The following is a 21,843-nucleotide window of genomic DNA, read 5'->3' as shown; positions in this document are numbered from 1 at the left end:
AATTGGCCAAAATCACTTCTGATTGACTGACCTGAGATGATTGTTGACTATGGAAAAAGTTATTTCTATGTTTAAGTTTTTAAAATTTATTACAAGTGTTTAAATTTAAAGTTATTCCAAGCTTAAATTTTAAAAAGAAGTTAAAGCTTCACCTGTTCTATTTTGCATATACGTTTGGTGGCTTATTGTCAGTATACATTTCATCTCATTCTTTTTTTAAAAGAATATCTAGAATTCTCCACCAGAAAGTCTCAAAATATGGAATGGAAGGATGGATGTTCAGATTTTAATATGAGAATTTTTTTAGTCTTTAGACACAGTCCTCTCACAAAAAGTCCTTTTAGATATTATGAAATTAAAAATGTCTGCTATCTGCAAACCTTTTCCTACGTGTGGTGGAGTTATTCTGTGGTGAAATATACATTATAAGTGCATGACATTGTTCATGACAATCTCTCTGTTGTATAATTACATACCATAATATCCCCTGAACATGGATGCTATAGGCTCTCTTCATGAGTGCTAAAGAAGTATGACGGTAATATTAAGTTGCAGCAGCAGTTGTAGCTGGAATGAATTGACATTGATTGTTGTAGTCAGTAGACTACATGTCAATTCGACAATATTTTAATTGCACGTTTAAAAGGAATCTGATGTGTGCCAAATACATATTTGTTTGAGTCAGTGGACCTTCCTACCACAGAGACAACACAGAGATCATATAAAAAGCAGGATTTGAGGACCCAGTCTCAAAGGTGTGTAATATTTCCGGCGATTGTTCATGTATGTGAAGAATGCTTGTCTTCCTTCTGAATAATCATTTTACGCATTTTTATTTTCCGTCTAATTAATTTTATTACTTGATATAAGCGTCAGCGCCAGGCATGGTACAATCAAATATGCCAGACCTAAGGATGATCCGCACCTTAGTAACTAAATTGTAAATATTTGTACGCTGTTGACAGCTGTATGTTTTACTGTAGCAACTGAGGTGCAGCGCTAAGGCGCTTTTCAGAGTCAGTATCGGTGTGAAACAGCCACGCATCCCGGTGAGCCATACAGCTCCATGTGGACCTCAATCAGATACGGGATCTGAGTTAACGGCGTACAGCAAGCGGCGTTATGTGCAGGCAGTCGCGGGTTTGAGGTGTTAAGGGTCTCCATCACTTCTTCCGGGGGGGGAGACAGGCGTCTCCAAAACGGGCCTCCCGCAGTTGGCAGTTACACAGCGGCGTCGCCAGAGGGGATCGGGGGCTGGAGCTCGGAGGCTTTTCCGGCCGCTTCAGTGTGTCGGTAAGGCGGGTTCCTCCTATCCGGCGCTGGCGGGTGCAGACTCGGCTTCGTGTCTCATCGATCCGCCCTGAGATCGTGCATGGTCGGGGAAAGAAGCGGGCTTTCAGTCCCAGAACAGAACTGAAAGGACGGAGGTATTAGTTTCCCTGGGAAGGCGGAAAAAACACGATGCAAAGTAACAATCGTTATGATTTACTTTGTTTAAAATCTCACTTAAAAACTAGCGTAGGCTGTTAGCCCGATATCGCGATTAAGGTTCGTGTTTTTCGCTGATGCTGAATTTTATATTATTCTATGCTATACTGTAAAGATTTCTTGTTTAGCTAAGCTAGTCGATGCATCTGGACGCCACATTTAATAATACTTCCACTTCCGCAGTGTGCTGGTTTATACGAACAAAAACATGCATCTGCATGAGGACTTTCTAATTCAGTTTTTAATTTAGTACGAATGACGTTAAACTTTAGTTAAATCGCCCTGATTTTTTAATTTCTAAGGGAAATGCTACATGGTGTTTTTTGTTTTCTATGGAAAATGCTACACAGACCTATTAGATAAACATCGGATTCCTCGATTCAACATCTGCGAAATGTAACGGACCGGACTGGTAAAAGCTGATTTATGTGGTTAATTGGAGGTTGGGAGGGGTCCAATCGCGGTATCTGTGTTATAAGATGCTTCCTCATCATCTGTACATGTGTGCAGGGCTATGCAACAAGTGGCGCCCTTGTGATGTTTCGGTAGCACCCAGTTCCTGTAACATCACTGCATTGCTGTGTGCAGCGGGACTTAGGCGCCCTTCAGCCGCCGCACACTATGCAGTATTTATGAAGATCGGCCCTTACCAGTTATTAATTTTCTGTTACAGTTTATTTTTGAATGCGGTTTTTACCGCGAAAACTGCTCCAACGCGGCTTGAGTTAAATCCCCCTTTTAGAAGTACGACAAAGTGGGCGCGGGTAAGTAGGTCCGCCTGTGTTTCTTATTGTTTAAGCGGATCTGTTCACATAAGACAAAGTGTATCGGCAATACCTGCCTACTTCGTCATATAATATATTTACTTTCGAGTGTAAATGTCCTTTTTGATATTGGTGTACATTCTAGGATTTTTTTCACCAAGACAGGGTTCGTATATATGGTAATATATTAACTGTGTGGTCATTTATAGCACATTAGTCTTTATAAATGTTTGGTGACACAATACTAACTTCTTTCAAGAAGATTATGACCTCAGTTTTTCCGATATTATGCCCGTGATACCCTGCCCACCTGTTGCCATAGTTGCTGATATTTACGAGACATCATAGTAACTTTGAAAACAATGAACCAGACGTAGCTTTTTATTGGGTTCATGAGACCGATTATCATGGCATTTAACGATTTATGGAGCATTCACCCGCTTGACTCGCCTTCGCTCCCCCCATTTCATGGCCATGGCTGATGGCCTTGCCTTAGTCTACATTATACAGATGTTTAATAGGACGGGTCTGTATGGTTCTGGCTATACCTGACTGACATGTTTGTAGCCTGTGGGGGTTGTAATGCTCTGTGTAATGCAGTGGTCGGCTTACCCTGGGATAGAGCTGCACTCAAAAGCCAGATTGTCACAACTAGACACAAGTAGCGTCTTCCGGTGTTTCTTAGCTTAGCTACTTAGCATTTCGCTACCACCACGTCCCCTCCTTGGGTGTCCGGCGTGCAGTCCTGCTCGGAAAGGAGTCTTTCGGTGCCACAAAGAAGACAGGACTCGGCACTCCCCTGTAACGCTTGTGCTCTGGTATTGCCAGGAAGCTTCGAGAGCTGAAGTTGGTGTCTTTATAGGAAAGTACAAGCTGAATTTTTTTGTGTAAAACTTGGGTTCAAGTTGGGGCAAAATGGCAAGGAGGTAGGGTGTAGTTTTACAGCATGACGCGGCGCTTTCTAATTTTACACACTTAGAATTACTTTCGTAATATCTGGTTTATTTTTCCTTCCTGCCAGAAACCATGCATCAGCCACCAAAACAAAGCCCTTCTCTGGGAGTCCATGTTTATCAGGCTCCATGTTATGAGTATTCTGAAGGCACCTTCCTCTGTTGTCATGGAAACAGAGGATGGTTAAAATAGCCCATCATAATATAATAGAAGTGCTGTGGTGGGAAGCCCTTATAGAAGGAGAGTCGCACACATTGTGGGTCAGCAGTGTTTGTACGTGGACACAGAGAACTGATGGCCAACTGGTGAATAGCGTTAGTTACATCTGATGTGCATCTATGTGGCTATATGGATTAGAAATAGTTAAAAAAAATGTGTAAAGACATATATCACCAATAGAGGGCAGACTTTCACTTACATTGAGGATTAAAATGCTTCTCAGTGCTATTATTAAAGCTCACGCTATCCAGATGAAATATGATGATTAAACATGACTCCAAACCTACAATTTAAAGCAAAACCCAATGACTTTGTCTGTCTTTTTGTTTTTGCTTTTCTTGCTGATCCCTTCTGGAGATTCATGGTGTATCGTGGTCATTGTTGTTCCAAACAGTCCTCTCTGGTGCCCTTTTGAAGGAAGGTTTTTGTTCTCTCCAGGGGAAACAGTAGAGGCTGTGCTGTCAACATGTGGAAGCTGCTGCAGGTTCTCTGGGATACTAATGTCAGGGAATGGGGTATATGGGGGGAGGGGGCTAGGAATGGGTGAAATCTCTGGTGCAATGGGGGGGATTGTAGGAGGATGTGGTTCCTGTGCTCGTTATTGGACAAAAGACTGTGTTCTCTAGGTCTGTGAACAAGCCTGAACAAGCCCAATTAGTGACATTACAGTATTTAAATGGATGTGTCATCACAGTCATGGAGTGAATGTGCTATCTTTTTGTCCCTAAATCTGATCTTACTCTGTTGGGTAGCAGTTTTGGTTTTGTTGTTCACCATAGAAGTAGTTTAACTAGGAAGAACATTATTTTTTTTAAATGGCTTTTCCCAGAAAACACGTATAATTTGTTATTGTCTACACTACTCCATGGCTTTCTGGCTGCATGCCTTTGATGACAAACTTCAACACTTAGGAACAATGTTTTGTGGTTCACTTGTGGGTTTTTTTAAATTGTGATCCATTGGGGTGTAAGAGTAACAGTTCATGATTATAAGCAGGATTCAACTGGAACAATCCGGATATGTGGAGATGAATGTTTGACATCCTTGGTTTGCAGTGACGACTTTTGGGCTGGTGATGTGTGGTGGCTCCTGACCGGGTTGCTATGGCTCTGGATGTTGATGGGAAGCTTCCAGACCTGACCCCCCACATGGAACTCCAGGCTTATGGAAGGCAACAGAGGGGGATCTTGGGAGCTATACGCAGCGGGGCCACCAGACCAACTTCCCGTCCCTGGGCCCCCAGACAGAGGTCAATAACAACCCGGTTCCCACCGGCTAAAGATCTGGACCAAGAGAAGAGCAGCCACAAGAAGACCGTCACTATGGCACCAAGATCGAGGTATCTCACAAGTCAGAGCCAATACTGCGTCAGGAAGCCGCTGTTTGTCACCGAGTGTCATGTTTCAATCCTGAAGAAGCCCGGCCTCCCTGAGCAATCCGAGCAGGTAAGATGACACGTGGAAAACAGACTCCAGCTTTGAATTAGGCTTGATGGAAAATGTTCAGCTGCTGTCTCCGTCTCTTAGGTAGAGCAACCCAACAGACCATGTGAGCTCCCTTCTGAGGAAGTGGAGCCACCATCCAGCCCTCAAGAAGAGGAGACCTTGGGTATCAGCACCCTCTTGAGATCGGATGCTTCTGCTCCCCCTGCTGGTGGGGAGGATTGTTCCCATCCACTGACTGTGGCAGAGCTATGTGACTGGTCTTCCAATGAGGAGCCCGGCACGGGTTCTGACTTTAGCGCTGGAGGCTCCCACTACCGCAGCCTCTCTAGCCCACCGTTGGACATCCGCAGCCTAACGGTGCCCCTTCACTCCAAATGGTCTTCTGCTCAGAGGTCCCATTCTCTGGATGCCTTTGGTCTGTCATCACGGCCCTCCTGGAGGGGTGCTGCCTCAGACCCTGGGTCTTTGCTAGTCAGTAGCCAGTGCCGGCCACCCCCCCTCCACCAGATGTCCCCTCATCAGGCTAGGTACTGGGCGTGTGCCATCCCCAGCACAAAGCCACCGTGCCCAGACAGGACATCATCTAGCTGGGACCCCAATAAAGAGTATCAGGCTCTCCTGGATTACACCTACCCCCTACGGCCTAACCTGCCATCTTCTCAAGACTCCATGGAGCCTGGGTCACTGTTGTGGACCGACCCACTGGTAGAGGACTCTGGCATCGAGATGGACCGTTTCTGTAGCTCCACTACTCTATCATACGGTGAGCTTCCTCCTGCAGGTGGGAGCAGGGATGGCTTGAGCACAGTGCTGAAAGACCAGGAGCTCCAGAACCAGCCCCTTAGAGACAACTTGCAGCCCAAGTCCCCAGATTCTAAACTGTCCAGTAGTTGGCAGTCCTTGGTGGACCAAGTTGGGTTCTCAGCAGACAGCCTGCTGGACAGCGATGGGTCACGGCCCTCCCACTGGATGCACAATAGCAAGCCGGGTGTCTATTCCTCCTTCAGCACAGCTGCCACCTTCAATCGGAGTGCTTGTATCTTGCCCCCTGCTGGGGCACCTTGGGATGGGGAAGAGGAGTTTCACCCCTTGCCTGGCCGGCTGAGGGAGTTGGAGGTGCTCTCGCAGCATCTTCGTGAGCTCTCCCTACAGGCTAGCTCAGAGTCTCTGCTGGAGGACCAATCCCATGCAAAAGCAAGAGCAACACCACCTGTGGAGGACAGGAGGCAAGTGCCAGTGAGGGAAGAGTGCGCCTCTGGACCAAGTGTTATTGCTGGAGAAGAGTCTGTCTCCAGAGCCTCCTGTAGCCCAGAGGTTTTGGCAGCGAGGGCTGTGGGCCTGGCAACCAGTTTGGAGAACCTTAGCAGGGAGGTGGGCAGGGAGAGCCTGAAAGCTGCAGCTTCTTACATGGATCACCCAAGTGAGGCTAAGCTCCCAGAGTTCCACAGGAGAACCAAAACAGGCCCGGGGGAGGCACAGACCAAAGAATCCCTAGTACAGCACATCCAGGTAATTGGTGTCAATAGGGTTGCTATAAATGACCAGAGATATTAAAATTTCAGAAGGCATCGTCAGAGAGAAATACAGTAAGGTGCAATTATTTTGGACAAAGGCAGGTTTTTCTAACCCTGGTCATGGTGACCTTGGTATATGCAGTTCTGAGATCTTAATTGACCTTGATCTTAACTGTTGATGGAATGTGTTCAACAGTTCTAATGCATCTTTTGGAGACTCTCCATATTTGGTTAACTCCATTCCTTCACCTACAGGTGTTCTGCTCCAACCTCGAGGAGCTCATTTTGTGGCTGTACCGGGTAGTAGATAGGATACAGAGTCTGACGCCAGCCACGCCAGACATCAGTAGCGTCAGGTGCTGCCTTGCCAGTTACAAGGTTTGCTATCACATCCAAGACTCTGTGGGGAGAGGGAGCTTGTGTTTAGAGAAATTACTTGAAAGTTGAGAGAACGCACTTGCAACCATTTCAGCTTGCTATCTTACCTGCCACTTTTTCTTTCTGCCAGAGTTTCCAGAAGGATATTAGTGCACGGCAGCCCCTCACCACAGCAGTATTGAAGACCGGAGACTCCCTACTGAGCTATTTGAACTCCACCTCTCCCGGTAGTGACACCCTCTCCTGTGTTTGACCAACAAGGGTTCATGAAGAGGGTACACAATGTTGGGGGCTGAATGACCTGAAGGTTTCATGAGGGGGCTGGTTGGGAAACACTAGTTCAGGAGATGTTTGTTGGAGAGCTTAGCAAGCCCATGTGGTCGCTGGACATCCCACCAAATCTCCCCGTTTGACTCTTCCTACTGGAGTTGTAGGCCAAAGTGGCTCAAGGGTAGTGTTGCGGCACATTCCAAAGTCTGGGTCTATCCATAAACATACAATCTATCAGCTCACAGGATCCTGGGAACAAATGCTTCACCCGTGTCTGCCTTCACACACCAAAGTGTCAAGTTTGTGCATGGAATGGCCTTCTTTCTGCATGGTCCTGAAGTGGTTGAAATCACACTGTCCTGACACACATGACTTCTGTGTCAAATATCAGCATTTTAGAAGCTCCTGTAAACCTGTGTAACTGTACACGCGCCCGCCTGCCCCCCCCCCCCCCCTTCTGGTAACAGGAGATGACGGATTGGACAATGCAGTCAGGCATGAGCGATTGGGGGCAAGGGGATCATCTTCCCAGATTCGGAGAGCCTAGCTTTTTTGTAATCTTAATTATTAGTGACTCCTATTGATGAGCTGAACGTCCATGTAACACTAAATGAACCTCTTCGGGTGCCCTTAAAGGGTCACTTATGATGTTAATTTTACACGTAAAGGCTGGAGATTAACGTGCTGTTTGGTGATTGGTGGGAGTAATTCATTTAGTTTAGATTATTCCTTACGGTTTGTAAGTCAACAAGTATAAATGAGCTTACATTTAAAAATAGTCATGTTGTAATGGGGGTCAGAGAGAGGTTATCCAAACGCTGCTTCTCCCAGCATCTGTGGCATTAGCTAGCTTGCAGCACCGGATGACCTGTGCTCTGTGCTGATCCACCCACAGTTTTAAGAGACACCCTGGCACTGATCGAGAAGCAGTCGGAAGCCCTTGAGACCCACACAGATCGCTTCTTCTCTTCCATATTGTTGGCAATGGACAGTCTGATCGATCCACAAGACTCAAAGGCTGGGGCTGCTGTCCAAAGGTGAGCTAAATGGCGGTTGAGGTGACAACAAGGTTCAATCTGTACCTGACAAAACCAGGGGTTTGGGATAAACTTTTAAGTTAAATTTTCCACACCAAAAAAAGTAAGAGTCATTAGTCCTTTTTTAGACATACGGTTAGTTCTTTAATTAGAAAGGAGCTTGGGTAAACAGGTCCTATTAAGATTGTTTCCAGAGGGCATTTTCGCATCCAGGCTGGGAGGGGAGATCGGTGATCTTTGGATTTCAAAGTGCTCCCTCTAGTGGTTTAAATATGCCTTGCACCAAAACTGTGGATTCAGTTCTCCCTGGAGGCAAAGAGAATGTCAGAAGGGGTTTCTCTGGCCTATTTGGAAGGCATATAGAAGATCTGTATCAGAAATGCTCTAGTTTTCATTGAATCGCTGAATGTGGATTCGTGCCGAGAAGCGCAAAATAACTTTCTTTGTCTTTCAGTACCAAGACCTGACCGGCGGAGAGGAAGCGCCCAGACCCACATATGCTTTGCGGGAACGTGCCTGGCGTCTCCAGCGGGCAGGTGGATTTTCGCCTTGGCGCTCTGAGCAAAGCCGCTTTTATCCCGGGTGCCACTGGAGGCCCGACCCCAATGACAGGCTCCGTGTCTATTTTGATACTGACACTTTTTGACCTGTGTGTGTGCTGCAGATTTTTTTTTTTTGGTTTCCTGTAACCCATCAAAACATGTGGTTTTCTCACCTGAACTTCAAAACAACCCGACGTCCTTCCTATGCAGTAAGGCACTGCTGGATATATGAACACAGCGACACTGATCTGTTTTCATAAATGCAGCATGATAAAGCTCACAGCCTCTCATCTGAGAAAGATCACCACCATTACTGCGTATTTCATTCCTATTCCAGGGTGACCCTCCAATATCTTACTCACATTCCACAGCCTAAAACAACAACAAACAAACGAAAAAAACATCTAGAAACCTTTGAGACAAAGGCCCCCATAGATATCTCCGTATAGAAATCCTCATTTGATGGACAAGCACAAATCTTCTCTTGCACCACGAAACTATGTACTTTGTACCCTATATCCTCACTGCTGTCACCCTGCTGAACAAACATAAGTACATGACTAACGGCACAATTTGGGCTCAGCTGTCCAAACTGGATAAGCACATTTTTATTAACGTTTCCAAAGCAGGCATTTCGAAAGCCGCACTGCCGTGGCATATCGGATTCCCACTCATCACACGAGTCGTGTCAGCGGTTAAAGCGCTCCCATGTTGATACAGACAGCTCCGTATAAATGGAGCAGGGTTAGGAGGAGTCCACAGGCGTCCTGAAGACACATCTTTACGTCTGCAGTGGATTACTGGCTGTGAAGAGCAAAGAGGTATTTTGCAGGTATTTTTAGGAAGCAATATAACAATGGCAGAGCTTGTAAAGAGCACAGTGACAACTTCCAAGCCCACTGCTAGGGGAACGGCAGTTATGTACCCAGAGATTTGAACTTTCAGACCCTCAGCCAAACACGGAAGGCGATGTCATTGCTCATTTTCCCCACTGTGGTGCTGCAGCAGTAGGCAAAGCCAGGCATCAGTCATGATTGGTTAACACATTTTACCAGCCTGCATGAACCAGGAAATGCATTATGCCCAACCCAGATGAAATGCTTATCACAGCACTGCGATTGTGATCGTCCCACAGCGTGAATAAACTGTATGAAAACACAGCTGGTTTGTATTGTGTCACTCGCAGTGCCGAGTCACCTTTGGCAGGCAACTTGTACAAAACGTGGAATAATGATGCATTTGGAAACTTGTAGCTGAGTCACACAAAGCAGAAATAGCACAAACGATACAATTCAAAGTAACCTGAAGTTCTGACATGTCGCTGCTAATTCCATAGGTGTATGACACAGCTGAACCTACAACTGGGTTTCCGTTTGCGAGGAGGTTAGATGACCCAGTTCCTAGACTGCTGGGATGTCCTTGAAGACACCATCTTCACGGAGCAGATTAAACACATTATACAGATGCTTTGCTCTCGGTTTTACCCATTTGTAAAGCAACATAAAATGTCCATTCTGAATCACAAAACCACACTAACACCGTTATACAAGCCAAGGAGCTTGAGCTGAACAGTAATCTACTGCATGATGAGAATCTAGAGTCACGTCTATTGAAAAACAGACTTACCCAGCTAATTTTAAAACTGAATCCAGTTGCCTTTATTATGAAAAAGAACATAGTGTTTCATTTATGCAACTCTAACACTGCCACTTCCAAATCAGGTATTCCACAGGTAATGGCCAAGTTCCAAACAGATTCTAAAGTACTGGTACAATGCATCTGCCATATAAATGTAGAATAAATAATTAAAACACGCACAAAATGATTCTACATATGCCACTAAGAATTGCAGACAGTTTTTATATCGTACAGTCTGGTGGTACAATATTTATTGAACATTTCCTCTGGTTTGTTACATATTATGCAACAAAATTACAATAGTCTGCAGCCACAAATTATATCCAGAGATGATCAAGTAACTATTCATCAGATAATGTAATTCTTTTACTCTACAGGACTTGCCAATCAGGTCTTATATATACATAATATATATAATGTTACATATATATTACATATATACCTTGCTTGAACTAGACATTTGACACAGGACAGTGGGACCGTTGCGCTCCGAGCTGGTATGTGCTGCTGACAGCTGTGTCAGAGACAAACAGAACTCCTACACATGCTCATGTAAGTAGCAAAGTAATCAAAATCCTGGTAAAGGGGGATTGGGGGGGGGGGGGGGAAGAAAATTACTCTGACCACAGACCAGCCCTGCAGTAGGAATGCAGTGAGATTTGCACACATTATTCTTATTTATAAACCTGCACACAGAGAGGTTGGGAACGGCAAGTGGGAGGACGTAACCTGCCTTTGGGATTGGAATCTGGGGGGGGTGGTGTTGTGGGGGGGAGGGGCGGACCGTTTCTTAGTTTCATGCCATTTTCTGTTTGCATGGACTTTTGACTTTTTTTCTTTCTGGAAAGTGCAGCTATATACAGAACATCTCAGGAAACTGTTTATAATAATTTCTCTGGCTCTCGGTGTGGCCCTCCCTGACTGTCAGGCATGTTACATTACAGACTGGGGGAAGGTTTGGTGTGTGTTTGGGGTGGGGGGGGGTGAGTGAGAAGGCCTCAGCAGCAGCCCCCAGAGGAGGGCTTGACCGGAGTGCTCTGGATCTTCACGTTGGACTTCTCGGCACCGCCGGCGGTGGCTCCGGGGCCCATTCTCTTCTTGATCTCAGCCGCCATAGTCATGAAGGCCTGCTCCACGTTGGTAGCATTCTTGGCGCTGGTCTCCAGGAAGGGAATGCCCAGGGAGTCTGCGAATTCCTGGAAAAGCGAGCGACGCGTCAGGACTGCGTGGCGACTTTCCCGATGCTTGGGATGACCAGGTAAACACTGCCGAGAGGAAATACTCGCGAGAGGCCCTTCCTACGCCTGTCAGAAATCTTTCAGACTTCTGATGCTAAGCTCAGATTACTTTTGTACCCTGCGTGGAGCTCCGATGTCCCACAGCTTCCTGAATGCCCAAGGCAGGATATGTGCGCTTTTGATACACGCTCTGCCAGGTGGGCTGCTCGCTTTACACATTCCAGCTGCCGGAACACCTGAAGGGGCGTGTGCTATTCAAACCCCACCCCCTGCATGACCCAGCGCTGCAAAGCCCAAATTCTTGTGAACACTGGTCTCCTTACCTTTGCCGTTGTGTAGTCCACAACCTTCTTCGTTGTCAGATCACACTTGTTCCCGACCAACAACTTGTTCACATTTTCACTGGCGTAGCGGTCGATCTCCTGTAGCCACTGTTTGACGTTGTTGAAAGACTCCTGTAGGGGAAAAGGACCAATAAAATGTATGAAAAATGTGGAAAAGCAACAGGGCAGATAAATGTTGACGTGTAAATAACTTTAAATTTAATTTTAAATTTGTGAAAACAGCGAGGCAAGCTACTCACTTGGTCTGTAACATCATAAACTACAATAATGCCATGGGCTCCCCTGTAGTAACTGGACGTGATTGTGCGAAACCGCTCCTGTCCCGCTGTGTCCCACTGTGAAACAAGAACATTTCCCATTGGACGTCAGGCTCAGAATGGACAAAGGTCAGGCACCCATGTCCAATAAGCAATAGATTCACTTGGAACATTAAAAAAAAACCTGTGACTGCAGGAGAGAGATTAGACTAAAACCCCAGATATTGTGTGAAATGCTTATAACCGTTAGCAACCCCTTGACTACCAGGGTGAGGGGGTGGGAAACCCAGTGTGAACTGTATGAATTAACTTCTGCCTTTGTCACAAAAGAACAGTGCCTTTGTTAAAGTGTGCACACACACACACAGAGCTCCAAACCATATACGCCAAGTGAAACAACAGTACAGGAACCACTAAAAAATAAATAAATAAAAGCCACACATTCCCAAGTGAGGAGGAGATACTCACAATCTGAAGTTTGATCGTTTTCCCATCTAATTCGATAGTTCGTATTTTGAAGTCCACGCCAATAGTGCTAATGTAGCTTTCTGTGTATGTGTCGTCCTGAAGGGGGAGAACAAGGCAAGAACATTTTTACAGACATCCTGGGGCTTGCGGTCACATCCTGTTCAAAGTGCAACGCAAACGAAAGAAGACACACACACACACACGCACACGCGCACACGCACACACACGCACACGCACACACAGTTAAGCAAGCTACATCTTGACAGTAGTCTTATTCAAGAAGCATCATTCAAAAATCCATGCAACATGAACATACAAAATGCATTCATAAGTCTATATACACAAGACATAACCCCCCCCCCCCCCCCCCACTAATACACAAATAAAGAAACCCCTGAAACACACAAGGCTTTAAAAGTTCTAGCTTCCTTTCAGTGACAGGGGAGCTGGCAGACTATAGCCCTTCTGCCAGAGGAGACAGAAAGGAGAAGTCGTCATCTTTCAAGGGGGCTGCCATTAATGAGACCCCAGCAGGTACTGGGAGACAGGAAACACTCACTGCAAATCGGAGGAGAAGGCAAGACTTTCCAACCCCGGAATCACCGATCAGAAGGAGCTTGAATAAATAATCACTGACAGGGAGAGAAAGGAGAAAATTGTTAATTTTTAAAACTTTGTTTAAAAAAAAAAAAATAATAATCTGCTTCCTTATCTTCTTCAGTCAGATTTGGGGGGTTCCTAAGCAACACAAATCCATATGAGCAAACATCCAGAGCCTCCAATGAATACTAAGCTAGCAGACTGATATATATTTAGCATCAAATTATGCAGTTTGAATGACTTGTGCCCCCCACCCCATCAAAAGTTAAGCAGACATTAACATACATAAACTGAAACTTGCCAGTGCAAGTATGATGTAATATGCACCCAGATCTAGGTCACATGGTCAGCAAGCTTTATTCATTAATCTAAATTATATTAATTACTATAAGTGTCTCACAATTGATGGGCAATTTTCTAAATAATGCTTGACCAATGGTACTTTTAAAATGTTAACTATTTAAATTACTATTGTTTAAAATATAGAAGTAGCAGTCATGCCATTGGTTCAGAAACCAACCAATAACTCAAATTGTTCTATGATTGTTGATTCTTGAGAATAGGCATTTACTGTGTCTGTATGTAAGACTTATTAATACTGGCTCCCAAAATGTCTTCCATGTTTAATACAGAACGTGCTTTTCTCCCCTTTCTGAGGATACTTTGACTTAGCAGGTGCTCAGCACGACAGGAGGAATAACTGGGGGCCTTCCTTAAAAATTCTCCCGACTGATATTTCAGATGCACACAAGAGTCCACTGTCCAGCCCTCAAGAGGAGGAACAAAGGAATACCACCCTGACACACAACCACAGGCAGGAGTCCGTTTGCCCAAGAACAAGACAATACAACTCGGTGCAAAATTAAACAGGACAACAGCAAGAAAAATATTCCCAGCCAAAGGCACAGTCCTGCAAACGACTCATGCAGTGGGCAGCAGGCTTGAGTTTCTAAAGGTCTCTCAGGCCCCTTATGAACTGGCATACTTTATTTTGAAAAAGTGCTGCAGAAATCAAACACTAAAATATTAAAAGTGCCAGCAGTTAAGGCTTTTCTCATTGATGCAACCATTTCACTTGGGCACCAGTGGTATCAAAAGTAAGACCGTAGCCGTTTTCTAGCCTAAGAGGAAGTGTTCAGAGGAACCCCCCTGTCACAAGGAATTTAAAAACGAGACTCAAAGCTTCTCAATAGGTTTTATTGTCCCAAGAGATGCTGATCTATCAAACTTCCCTGCCAGCAATAGTGAACAGGCCAAATGATTGAGAATGTGGCCAATCAGGTGAAAATTCATATACCTAACTCTATCCCGATAGTACAGGCTATTGAGACTGCTTCATGAAATGAACAGAGGGGATATCAATCTGACTTGCATGCACAATGTACAGCTTGTCATGAGGAACAGTGGACTATATTGGGAGAGTGGGAGACCGGTGATAGTCTGTAGCTTTCACTGCTACCTAGCAATTTTCACTGACACACACAAGTTTCCAAAGCAGAATGGGTGACCTGAGACACTGGCTGTTTTCAGGTGCAAAATCTGTGAATTCACTGAATGAAGAGCAAGCCTGTTCACATATGCCTGATAAAGGTTAGGAAAGTTTTTATTTTAAAACAATTCATTTAGCAAATAAGTAGTTCATCATGCAATTAAATTTCAGCTTAGACACTTTCAATGCATGTTCTGTAGAAGTATACAGATGTTAAAATAATCCCATTTACAAGGAAAAAAACACTGGTTTTACATAAGAGTAAGCTAGGCAATCCATTTTTTATTTTTTTTACATAATCCGAAATATCTAAAGCATTATTACAAACATTTTTCATAATGAATGAGATATGCAGTAATAAACATGCAGGGTAAACTAACGAATGTCACCCTAGTCAACGGCTTTAATTGGAAGTACATGAGACACTAATGGTGCGTTTGTTTATCTCTCGGAACTCGGAAATTCCGAGTTGAGTGACATCACGTCCGACAATCTCCCGTTCGAGCTATCCACATCTCGGAACAAACATGGCTGCCTCCATGAACACGTTGCTGTGTGTTGTTGCTTTATATTTTAGCAGATTTGGAGTTTTCCAAATGGAGAAAATGGAGAAATGGAGATTTTTCCGAGAGACAAACAAGAAACACGAACTAGTAAAACCACATTAAAAGCTTTAAGATATTTTAGTACATTCATAGCGATATTCTTTTTTCGAACGGTAAACAAACTACAAACAAATCAAGTCACCATGTTGAAATTATGTCACAGGGGCAACTCGGACAACAAAATCTTGTCCAACTTCAACGTCATAAAAGAGGTGTGTTTCCGACGGGAAGTGACGTTTTTTGTGACGTTTTCATCCGAGTTCCGACTTGGAGAGAAATAATCAAACGCACCATTTGCACGGGCATTGCAGAGACGTTTCTCCCCCAGAGGAGGTCCCACCCATGACAAAAAACGACTGACAGCTGGCTCCACAGAAAAACATGACGTCCCACTTTGACACACAACACACGCTTCAGGCCTGATGACACACCTTCAGAAACTGCAGATCACAAGACCCTTCACTAGCGATGAGTCAGTAACTCCACCCCCAGATTCGACGATGAACATTCATACTACCTGAGGAAGCACTAAGCATTGAGGTTGGGGCAAGGTGCATTTCACAGCTGTGTTCAACAAGCACAAATTAATCTGTTACCTTTATGATTTATTCCAGGAATTATGAATATTTATATCTTAATCTCCAAGTACGACAATTCACAGCTAAGGGAATACTGTAAGGCCATTTTAGATACTGAGATTAGGGTTAACAACATTTTAAGGTACCTGGATCATCAAGACATTTCGTAACAACGATCAGATACTCTCCCCCTGTCCAGCTTAGAAAGATTTATAGAATTTTTACAGGCTAGCAAAAAAAAAAAGACACCTTAGCGACTAGAGAATGACAAAAACAAATAGACATGGTAATTCTGTAATTTTTTCCCACAATTCTGGCTGAGAATGCTCTAAACAATTGACCCAGGGACACAACCTTAGTGGAGGATGGTCCCTTATCAGGCAAACACTGAAACACACATCAGACAAGGCTGCAAGATGCTGATTTACAAGTTGCAACAAGCTTACAGAGTGCACCCAAAGTCAGACATTAACGCTGGGGTAAACTGACAGCGAGATTAACTATACACACCAGATGCTGTTACGCGGGTATGTATAGACACAGTGAAATGCAGGTAACTGAAATGCAACTCATATTTCTAAAATCATACAACACTGTAAAAACAACACTGACTCAGAACAAGGTGGATTGCGTTTTCACTCTCGTACCCCCAAATAACAGTCAGGGGGGTTCTTCAAGACCCACCTGGGCGAGGATCCTGAAAGGGTCCAATTCATGCCACAGGTTGTCTTGGGAACGCTGAAAAGGCCAACGTCGGAGCTGACAGACACGAACCTAGCGATGCCATGAAGCATGCAGCGTCTAAGAAAGGCTTACGGCTGCACTTACTCTTCACATCATCTTTCCAAACAAAGCAATGGTAAACAGCTCCAGCTGCCTATCACACAAGCTCCACCACAGTCATACCAGTTGCCAACCAAGAGGAGAGAAATAACTCAGACAAAGAGGCACGCTGTAAGAAGAGAGCTAACCATTGATACGTCAGCGCAATGTTAAATTACACCACGCGTAGGCCGAGTAGTATTAAAAGTGCTCCAATCGACACACTTGCTGTAGGGGGTAGGCAACCTAGTAACTCAGTGCATTTAAAAAAAATAGCTACCAAACAAGAGTAAATATACAAGCTGGCAGGGAAGCAGCAAGAAAGCTTTCTGAGCCTCAAACACACGCCGCAAGCCAAACGGACAGCAGGGGATGGGGACCGGAACATAAGCAACAAATCTGAAACGTTATGATTTATGCGTTTTTCCCCTAAGAGTTTAAAGTTTAAAATAACACTATGCAGCAATCAGATAACAGAAGAATCATAAGGCTTTTGCCTCTGTGGTTTCCCTTCAAAGAAATTTGCCATTTTACGCCAAGCTTCAGATAATGCTTCAGAGTGTGTGTGTGTTTGTGTGAGTGTATGTTTGTGTGAGTGCACGCAGATACACAAATCAGCCTTGCAGATTAGGCTTTCTGTACTCCGAAAGTCCCCTGGCTCCTTGCGTGTGTGTGTGTGTGTGTGTGTGTGTGTGTACACACTAGCCCATTCTGCCTTAATGAAAAAGCCTCAAGGTGGACCAGAACCCAGCAACACAAAATCCATTTCACAAAGAGAACTTTAAAAAAGACTTTGCTACCTAATAGTATTATTACCAGAAACAAAGACTGAGGATATGCCAGTAGCACAAAACAAATTCAACATACATTTAGTAAACATCACTGATGATGTCTCAGTGCATCGCTTGGATGCATTTATCAACAGTAAACTATATTCAATTTTTATTATGTTTTTTTAGGGAAAAGGGAAAAGCATTTATTTTTAAATCATTTGTTTAACCAACAGAGCAATGATTGAGGCCAGGTAAAAAAAAAAATAAAAAAAAAAAAAAGTCAATCTCTAAACAGCTCTTTCAACATGGATCCTCAGACAAATGTGAATCTGTCACTCTCCAAATAATGCTGGAAATAATGTAGTGCGCTGATATACCTCATTGTCCTGATCTGCACGTGAAGCATCATCTGACACCACGCACAAACGTCCTGGCATGAGGGGACACATGCATGACATACTGCCAGAACCGAAACTTGGCCAACTGAGCCGACCTAGGAAGGAAACTGCCTAATCCCCACCAGCCTCCTACCCTTCCTCCACTGCTTCCACAGGAAGGTAGGAGGTGGTTCATCTTCATTCAGATGGCTGGAGCACTGACTCCATTCTATGTGTTGCCACAAACTCTAGCAATTCTATAAACGAAAAAGCATTTTGACCTGCTGGAAGTGTTTCAAGGCCTGTCCATTGACCATTCTCACTCACAAGGAATAATTCTACAATAAGCTTTCCTTAAAGCATATTCCAAAGCCCTCCTCCAAATCTAAGTTCAAAACCCAAGGGTCAAACATAGCTATGCAGGCCCACCGCTAACTACACACCAGCGCTCACTGAGCAGTAATGCGATTTTTATTTCTCCTCAAAGTTCACCGCAGACCTCATGCTGCTGTGGTGGTCGGCTGGGAGATGAGCTTGGCTACCTACATACAAATGTTCTCGCTCAGAAAAGGAAGATATTTACTCCTTCAGGATATAAGCATGGATGGACTCCTTGGCAACATAGGCTGTCGACATTGCGAGACTGCAGTACTGCAAAAATAAAGTAAAACGAAGATAAAGATATACAAGTGTTAGATGAAATTACTTAAAGTCATAACCAAAGGTGTTGGGGGGGGGGGGGGGGGTCACAGGCTAACAGAATCAGAACATCAATTGCTGTGTGTCTCACGAGATGAGAAAAAAAACACAGGGTGTCTGTTCATACCATTCAAGCACCAGCTTACAAGGATGAGAGAGCACGGCTTGGTTCCCAGACAGGAGAGTAGCAGGGAAAGTCACTGAGAATCCGGAAAACTCAAAGCTCTAAAAGGAATCATTTATGTGTATTTTGACAGAGCTGCAAACATAGACAGTGTGAAAGTAAATGACACCAATGTATTTCGATAAAAGTGCAGCAACAAAAACGTTTGCCAGCACTGAAATATCACTGTTTTTAATTGATATAGACAAACCACAGGAAATTATACCGACTGCTTACAAGTTTGTAACAGGGTATCGGATGATTAATCAAAATTGAATCTAACATTCATACAAACACTGCAGGGTGCTGGTATGCCCGTCAACAAATACACCCACCCTAATCTCCTAAGAAGCAATGAGCCAGGCTGAAGCTCTGAAGTACTTTTGAGACAAATACTGCCAACGAGGCAACGTCGTCTTCACTATCCCTGCAAATTACAATAGGCTGGAGAAAAAAACACTTGAATCGGGCCCGCTGTGCGATATGAACAAGGCCGACGGGAGGACCAACCTTCTCGGCACGCCTGCAAAATGCGCCCCACCCCCGGCTCCGGTGATGCCGGGCTGGCTTGCAGGAAAGGCGGCACGCTTGGAAAGGGGGCGCCGGTTGCCCAACACCAGGGCAGGCGGCGGGAGGACATGTGACGCGCACATGACTAATGTACGGACAGGATGGGTGTCTCCCAAGCTGAGCTCTCACTTGTTGATTCATAGAAATGAAGCTCAACAGCTGACAAGATCAACACCGATGCAAGATTTACACTACAACCGTATGTAGATAGTTTAGGTCCTTTTGACCGCATTCACACTAGATACTTGCTCATCTCAAACGTGTACAGCTTATAAAATCGGACTTGAATTTCCAACATAACGAGTCCCGGTACTCCATGTTTGCCTATTCGATTTCACAGACACGCGTCCTGAATAATTTATACTTCCTTAGCTACCCTGCCACCTTTACCATAAGAGCAATTGTGTTTGTTTTTTACAACGGCAAAATAAACCGAGAACTTTTAGCCAATGTTCCCCTATCAAGGACAGATGTAAGATGTATCAAAAACACTGTCCCTGAAACAAAGTTCCCAGTCAGACCAACTGAAAACCCAGATGGCCGATATAATACCAGACCTCGCCATCAGCCCGAATTAACGCAGCCTGGGTCCATCATCTGCATATCTGGATAAGCGAGACATCTCATTTTCACCTTTATCGGGACCTTCAAACCTCATAGCACCGATTACCAAAACAGCACACAATGGTTATTCTGTTACTGTCGTCCGCATTAACTTCATACTAAACGTATTAACCGGTCGAACGATTTGAGGAATTATATAGAGCACGGCGTTAGCTAACACAACAGGAGAGCAAGTTCGCAGCGGTGGGCAGCCTGATACCGATGGATGGATGAATGGATGGACGGCCAGTCGGGACACCGGTTACTTTCACACCCTGTGACTTCACGTACCTAACTAATACCAGTCAAGGATTTTCGTTTTGAGACTGTAAACTAACCGTCTCAGTGGGCTTCCAACTGTCACGGCAGAAAAGCATTCGGTGATAACTAGCCGTTACCTTCGCTGCTAAAAGGCAGCCACTTTGTACCCGGTGTTCTTTTGTTTAGCCATTTTGCTACCAACTTCTTATTTGCTAGCTAGCTAAACTATCAACAGCTAAGATCCGAGCACTCGCCATTGTGTCAAAGAGAGACAGTGTTTTTTTTACTTACTACTCGGGATTCATTGTTGACATTTCACAGCAAACCCCTTCTTCGTATAAAAATGCGTCCCCCTTCGCGTTGGAGAAATGGACACAGTCACCGTTTTGTCAAATAAAAAGTAACTAGCAGGCTAGCTACTTCCCCCACAGACCCAGAGGCTTTTCGACTTGAACCCAAAATGGCTGCCAGTCTAACCAGGAAATAGCTACTCCTCAAACAGATGGGGTCTACACGCGCGTAGGTATAGCTTCACCGGCTTCTCGGAAGTTGTAGTTTGACTCAAAAAGTACCGGTATGGCTCTGTGGGCTCCAAAGAAGTACTATTAACTACGACACCCAAGTAACACTGCGCGCTTGACGCATGCGTATAAGAAAACATTTCGCTATACTAGGTGGCGACCACTAGCGCAACCTTTTTGCTTAACGTCAAAAAAATAAAGGATTACGTCATCAATGAAACGTGGCACAACATCGGGCACGATTGGAGCGAAGCAACGGTACGAGGTTTAAGTGATAGATAAGTGGAAGGAATTTATTTGATAATAAAAATGTTCACCTTCAAAATTCTCCTTTCTGAGGAAGGTTATGGTGCCATTGTTCTCACAGATTTTGTGTAGTTTTCGAAGGTGGTGTCTGAATTGAATAGTCATTGTTTTCTGTTGGCTCAGTAATAAAACAGTCCATTCGTAAATCACACTTCTTTATTTTTTTAATGGAAAACTGAAATCAAATTTGAAATTAAATTTTGTTGACTGAATGATCCAGATTTAATAATTGGGTTGACTTAGAAAATGAAATCACATCCGTTTTTACAGGTCCATTCAGTTAAAAATGGCCAACGTACAGTCTATCACTTATGACGCGGTGTCAGTTATAGCAGTCAGCTTCCATATATTACTTCCCTGGGTATTTTTTCACACGATCTGTATAGGTGGTTCAGCACAGGAAGCCTCTGAGAGTAAATCATCCATGTAATTTATGCACGACATCAACAGGGTGTCATACACAATGTTAGATACAAACGTGGCATCATATTGTTGCAATGTAGAAACAGTAATGGACCAGCACATCCTATATTATGAGCTTCCAGTTACATATTCATGGTGGGTCTGCCATTTTAAAGATGCATAAATATAACTTTAAAGCATATGACTGACTGCAGAAGTCAGAGTTCCGAGTTACTTGTGGAGGACACAAAGGAATTGAGCACTGCAATAGTTAATTTCTGGTAGTGAAATTTGCACTATTTCTCATTTACACCCTGATGTTATCACGTGAAACCCCGCTTTTATCATAATTAATAGTGTAATCAAAATAAATATGAACTGCTGCCATTGGTCGACTCCCCTGTTATCCATGGAATGCTGAAGCTGAAAATAAAGTATTCAGAGCCCAAAGCAATATCAGCAATTCACATATTTCTCATATCTGCGAACTCCCTAATTGGTCTCAAGGTCCAACCCCC

At 44.3% G+C, this 21,843-nt stretch overlaps 2 protein-coding genes across 6 annotated transcripts; one reads left to right on the top strand and one right to left on the bottom strand.

The window, feature by feature from the left end:
• Positions 1–620: 620 nt before the first annotated feature.
• cep68 (centrosomal protein 68) lies at positions 621–9,771 on the top strand. Of its 5 annotated transcripts, none has more exons than XM_023840350.2 (8): positions 1,162–1,293; positions 2,162–2,252; positions 4,481–4,870; positions 4,952–6,379; positions 6,640–6,762; positions 6,893–6,989; positions 7,928–8,069; positions 8,524–9,771. In XM_023840350.2, the coding sequence occupies exons 3-8, from the start codon at positions 4,529–4,531 to the stop codon at positions 8,534–8,536; spliced, it is 2,145 nt and encodes a 714-aa protein (XP_023696118.1). In that variant the 5' UTR covers positions 1,162–1,293; positions 2,162–2,252; positions 4,481–4,528; the 3' UTR covers positions 8,537–9,771. The 5 variants fall into 5 exon arrangements, with proteins under 5 accessions (XP_072565619.1, XP_023696126.1, XP_023696118.1 ...); XM_023840339.2 differs by having other exon boundaries at positions 1,290–1,427; XM_072709518.1 differs by lacking the exons at positions 1,162–1,293; positions 2,162–2,252 and adding an exon at positions 621–755.
• A 471-nt stretch (positions 9,772–10,242) lies between these two features.
• Positions 10,243–20,594, bottom strand: LOC111858539 (ras-related protein Rab-1A). Its single transcript, XM_023840405.2, has 6 exons — positions 20,388–20,594; positions 13,116–13,188; positions 12,557–12,652; positions 12,071–12,166; positions 11,811–11,942; positions 10,243–11,445 (listed from the first exon to the last, which is right to left on the bottom strand). The coding sequence occupies exons 1-6, from the start codon at positions 20,408–20,410 to the stop codon at positions 11,248–11,250; spliced, it is 618 nt and encodes a 205-aa protein (XP_023696173.1). The 5' UTR covers positions 20,411–20,594; the 3' UTR covers positions 10,243–11,247.
• Positions 20,595–21,843: the final 1,249 nt, after the last annotated feature.

Source organism: Paramormyrops kingsleyae, chromosome 3 (genome assembly GCF_048594095.1).
Source record: "Paramormyrops kingsleyae isolate MSU_618 chromosome 3, PKINGS_0.4, whole genome shotgun sequence".
NCBI classification, from domain to species: Eukaryota; Metazoa; Chordata; class Actinopteri; order Osteoglossiformes; family Mormyridae; genus Paramormyrops; species Paramormyrops kingsleyae.
This window is presented reverse-complemented; position numbering and strand designations above follow the sequence as displayed.

Excerpts from the sequence above, each read along its gene's own strand:
- cep68 (XM_072709518.1), top strand. The coding sequence starts at position 4,529 with ATGGCTCTGGATGTTGATGGGAAGCTTCCAGACCTGACCCCCCACATG. Across the intron at positions 4,871-4,951 it reads TCCCTGAGCAATCCGAGCAG|GTAGAGCAACCCAACAGACC; the intron begins GTAAGATGACAC and ends TCCGTCTCTTAG. Across the intron at positions 6,763-6,892 it reads GCTGCCTTGCCAGTTACAAG|AGTTTCCAGAAGGATATTAG; the intron begins GTTTGCTATCAC and ends TCTTTCTGCCAG.
- LOC111858539 (XM_023840405.2), bottom strand. The coding sequence starts at position 20,410 with ATGTCAACAATGAATCCCGAGTA. Across the intron at positions 12,167-12,556 it reads AAACGATCAAACTTCAGATT|TGGGACACAGCGGGACAGGA; the intron begins GTGAGTATCTCC and ends CTTGTTTCACAG. Across the intron at positions 11,943-12,070 it reads TTTATGATGTTACAGACCAA|GAGTCTTTCAACAACGTCAA; the intron begins GTGAGTAGCTTG and ends TTTCCCCTACAG.